At 38.7% G+C, this 3,514-nt stretch overlaps 1 protein-coding gene across 1 annotated transcript; it reads left to right on the plus strand.

Moving 5' to 3' along the window:
* Positions 1 to 595: 595 nt before the first annotated feature.
* Positions 596 to 2,565, plus strand: LOC137375241 (transcription cofactor HES-6-like). The gene is made up of 4 exons (XM_068042095.1): positions 596 to 859; positions 966 to 1,052; positions 1,138 to 1,219; positions 1,392 to 2,565. Exons 1-4 carry the CDS (start codon positions 779 to 781, stop codon positions 1,844 to 1,846), a joined length of 705 nt encoding a protein of 234 aa, XP_067898196.1. The 5' UTR covers positions 596 to 778; the 3' UTR covers positions 1,847 to 2,565.
* The last annotated feature ends 949 nt before the right edge of the window (positions 2,566 to 3,514 follow it).

Consider the following 3,514-nt stretch of genomic DNA (forward strand, 5'->3'; position numbering starts at 1 on the left):
TTTTGTCCAACTGTAGGGCAGCACAAAAAAATCTTCTACTATTTGAGACTCGGCATCCTTCTTAGAGGTTTTTTTCCAAAGAAAAAAACAATTAGGTGGTTAAAGTTAAACCTCAGATATCAACGTTAACGATTGTTATTGTTTTACGTTGTATTCTGGTTATGGCCTTTTCTTCTGTAACACGCGGAGTTGTACATGTTTGTATGTAGTGTGCTTTCTTTTCCCGACAGTTCTGTCGATCTGTATTGAAATGTAATAGGACAACAAATGATTCCTGTCTGAAGCTCTCGCATTTTATCCCAGTAAATTATTGAGCCTATTTGTTTTTTTTTAATCGTACTTGAATGAAATTGACCTGCAATTGATAGCTAACGCTTTGGAATGTGAGGACAGCCTGGCGTAATTCATAGTTTAAAAAAAATAAAAAGAAGTACAGTTCTGTTGAGTTCAATTGCATAACAAATAACTTTAAAAGTCCCATTTACTCACGTGGCCAGCCAGAGCCTGACAGCAGGCAGAGCGCAGCCTTGAGCCCGACACAAAGCATCGCGCTCCCATTGGATAAGCTAATGACCTTTTGGCGTCCCTGGGACGCGCTGCTCCCCAGTCATTCAAATGCAAACGACAGGGTATAAATAGAGAGATTGCCAACGGCAGGCTACAGTGAATAAAAAGAAGATTGTACGCGGACCAGCTGCTATCAAAACGTGCTTCTGGTGGGAGGATTTTCTTTTTTGGCAAAAATTTTTTTAGGAAGGTTGTTGGTATCAGAAACAACATGGCTCCATCGTACAAACCCAGCAAACCTGGATCTGTCAGGGATGAAGGGGACTATTATACAGTAAAAGAAGATCGAAAGGTAAATCGGTGCACTTCCAAGGGACAACATTAATCACCGGCTCTTTTAATGTACGTGTATTACAATAAAACCCATCTAACTCCGTGCATTTCCTATCTGATTTCAGACTCGCAAGCCACTGATCGAGAAAAAGAGACGAGCCCGCATTAATGAAAGCTTGCAAGAACTGAGATTGATCTTGGCGGATACGGAAGTGAGTTTTAAGTTGTACTGATGGGAAAAAGTCCTTCAGATTTCAGTTATGATTTTAAAATCTAAAATGTGCTAAATATTCTCAGCTGCAGTCGAAAATGGAGAATGCGGAGGTGTTGGAGATGACCGTGAAACGTGTCCAAAGCATAGTTCGCAACAGAAATGTTGGTGAGTAAAATTTTAAACCGCCTCCTGAGACAGAAATCAAAAAATCAAAGGGCTGCAATCCATCCGGTGCAAATGCTCCTGCACAGCTCTATCCAAGCGACCATTATATTTCTTTGGTAATTGTTGCGATGGAAAGTGACTTTTATTCTCTCCCCTTTCACCTCCTTGGCAGAAACAGAAAGGTTTAACCAGGAAGCGAATGAGAGATTTGCAGCCGGCTACATTCAGTGTATGCATGAGGTCCATACTTTCGTCTCAAACTGCCCAGGGATCGACTCTGCAGTGGCCGCCGAGTTACTGAACCACCTATTGGAGTCTATGCCATTGAGCGAAGATCATTTTCAGGATTTACTGGGCGAATTAATGGCTGAAACTGGCCCCAGTATGTGGCCTGGGCCTGACGATGTGTGCCACTTATTGGTGTCCCCCGGAGGTGGTATCCAGACCAGCCCCTCAGCACTGTCTCCTTTATCCACCGCTTCCAGCGATGATCTGTGTTCCGATCTAGATGAAGCGGATTCGCCTACTGCTGGACAGAGTTCCTTGTTGCAAGAAAAAGTAGATCACTGTAGGACAGAAAGCACGTCCCCTGTAATGTATTCAAAATCAGTCTGGAGGCCATGGTAACTGAATGGATCCAAGAGAAATAACAAAGCTACCTAGTTTAAGTCGGACATTGGTTCTCAGTTTTAAGAGCCAGTAGCAAGTCATCACTACCTTCAATGAACAATATTGAGTGTATAACAAATGCAGTAATGTGTTTAATGGGGAAATACGGTTAAAGAAGCTAAACGAAAAATAGCACTGGGAGTAATACAAAATAATTGGCCGACATCCTATATTAAAGCTTAGCTGTTTTAGATACTGTCATGCATCTCTAATTGCGTTAGTGACTCCAGGTAAAGAGGTATTTGGGTTTCTTAGTAACAAAATTAAAACAAAGCGCTTCTATAAAGCACGACATTTAACTTTTTTTTTACTTTTTTGAGGGGAAATATACTCGTGCACACATGAATGAACATGTAAACATTCTACTTTTAGTGGTAAAAAGTTAATATTCCCTTAAAGGGATTGATTTTGAACTAGAATTATTGGTAACAGGGTCCACAGTTCCTACCTTCAGTGAAGGAAGACTGAATTAGAATTGTGCAAGGAAAAAAATAAGGTTAGATGTAAATGTTCTTATTAATTGTAGGAAAATGCCTTTAGGAAACTTGTGTACCTGATCCTTGTGCTTCTATGCACAGTTACATTTGAAATGTTCTGCTAGCACATTAACCTGAGTGTTTTTTTTAATTGTATGTATATTTGTCTGTCATGTAAGTTTGAATTTTGTTACGTTTTGGCATTTAAATAAACTTTTACCACTTGTTAAAGTATGACTGTTTACTAACCTATAAATACACACTTTGCCATCTTTCTACGCCATTAAAGGAAATACAGATGCAGTGGAACTTACCTGATTATTCACAGAACTTGAAAGCAGACTGCACTTGCCATACTGCTCAAGCCAACACCAAACTAGAACTACTGTAGAATGCCAGGATGTATATGTGTGCACCTGTGTTAGAACTGAGATACAAATACAATGAGACCTTTTTCCAATAAAAATTCAAGTGTAATGTTATTTGCTAAATGCAACACAATGTAAAATAATACAGAACCTAATTATGATGTGTAACCAAGTAGCTAGGTTCTGAAAGGCTTACTAGCATTTCTTAAAGAGGTTACCAAACAATATCATCAAAGCAAAACCAGAATCAAAATTATGAAATAATAGAACTACTGTATTGTTTAAACTAGTGCATTGTGACAACATTTCCTTTGAATTAGCTATAATTTAGGTAACATTATGGAGCAGAAAGTTCACTCTCGTTTGTCCATATGGGAGTGACCACTGTTTTAGAGTACATGAATATTGCCACTTTTACCTCCATGCAAAGTTTTTGGTTGTGTTTTGACATATAACTAATATCAAATATAGAGTCAGGTCCTGATTAGTTCAGTAAAATCAAGAAATGTAAGTCCCCCCCCCCCCCCCCCCCCAAGAGATTATTTCACATTGGTTTGAGTTCAAATTGACTAATAACTTAAGCAAAGCTGCATTTCAAAAGTTTAATATGGTTTACTGGATTAATTTGTAAATTTATTTTTGAATGTTTTTATGTTCAAAGAATAGTCATACCTTCTCTCTTTTAGCTGCCCAGAGTACATCACTGAGATTATTTGTTCTCAGTTTTTTTTTTTGCATGTGATTTGCAATTGGCAGTACAAGTCTGGTCTACTGCTTGCACA

Source organism: Heterodontus francisci, chromosome 11 (assembly GCF_036365525.1).
Source record: "Heterodontus francisci isolate sHetFra1 chromosome 11, sHetFra1.hap1, whole genome shotgun sequence".
NCBI lineage: Eukaryota > Metazoa > Chordata > Chondrichthyes > Heterodontiformes > Heterodontidae > Heterodontus > Heterodontus francisci.

Coding starts and splice junctions, on each gene's coding strand:
- LOC137375241 (XM_068042095.1), top strand. CDS start 779: ATGGCTCCATCGTACAAACCCAGCAAACCTGGATCTGTCAGGGATGAA. Junction 860..965: donor CAGTAAAAGAAGATCGAAAG/GTAAATCGGTGC, acceptor ATCTGATTTCAG/ACTCGCAAGCCACTGATCGA. Junction 1,220..1,391: donor AGTTCGCAACAGAAATGTTG/GTGAGTAAAATT, acceptor CCTCCTTGGCAG/AAACAGAAAGGTTTAACCAG.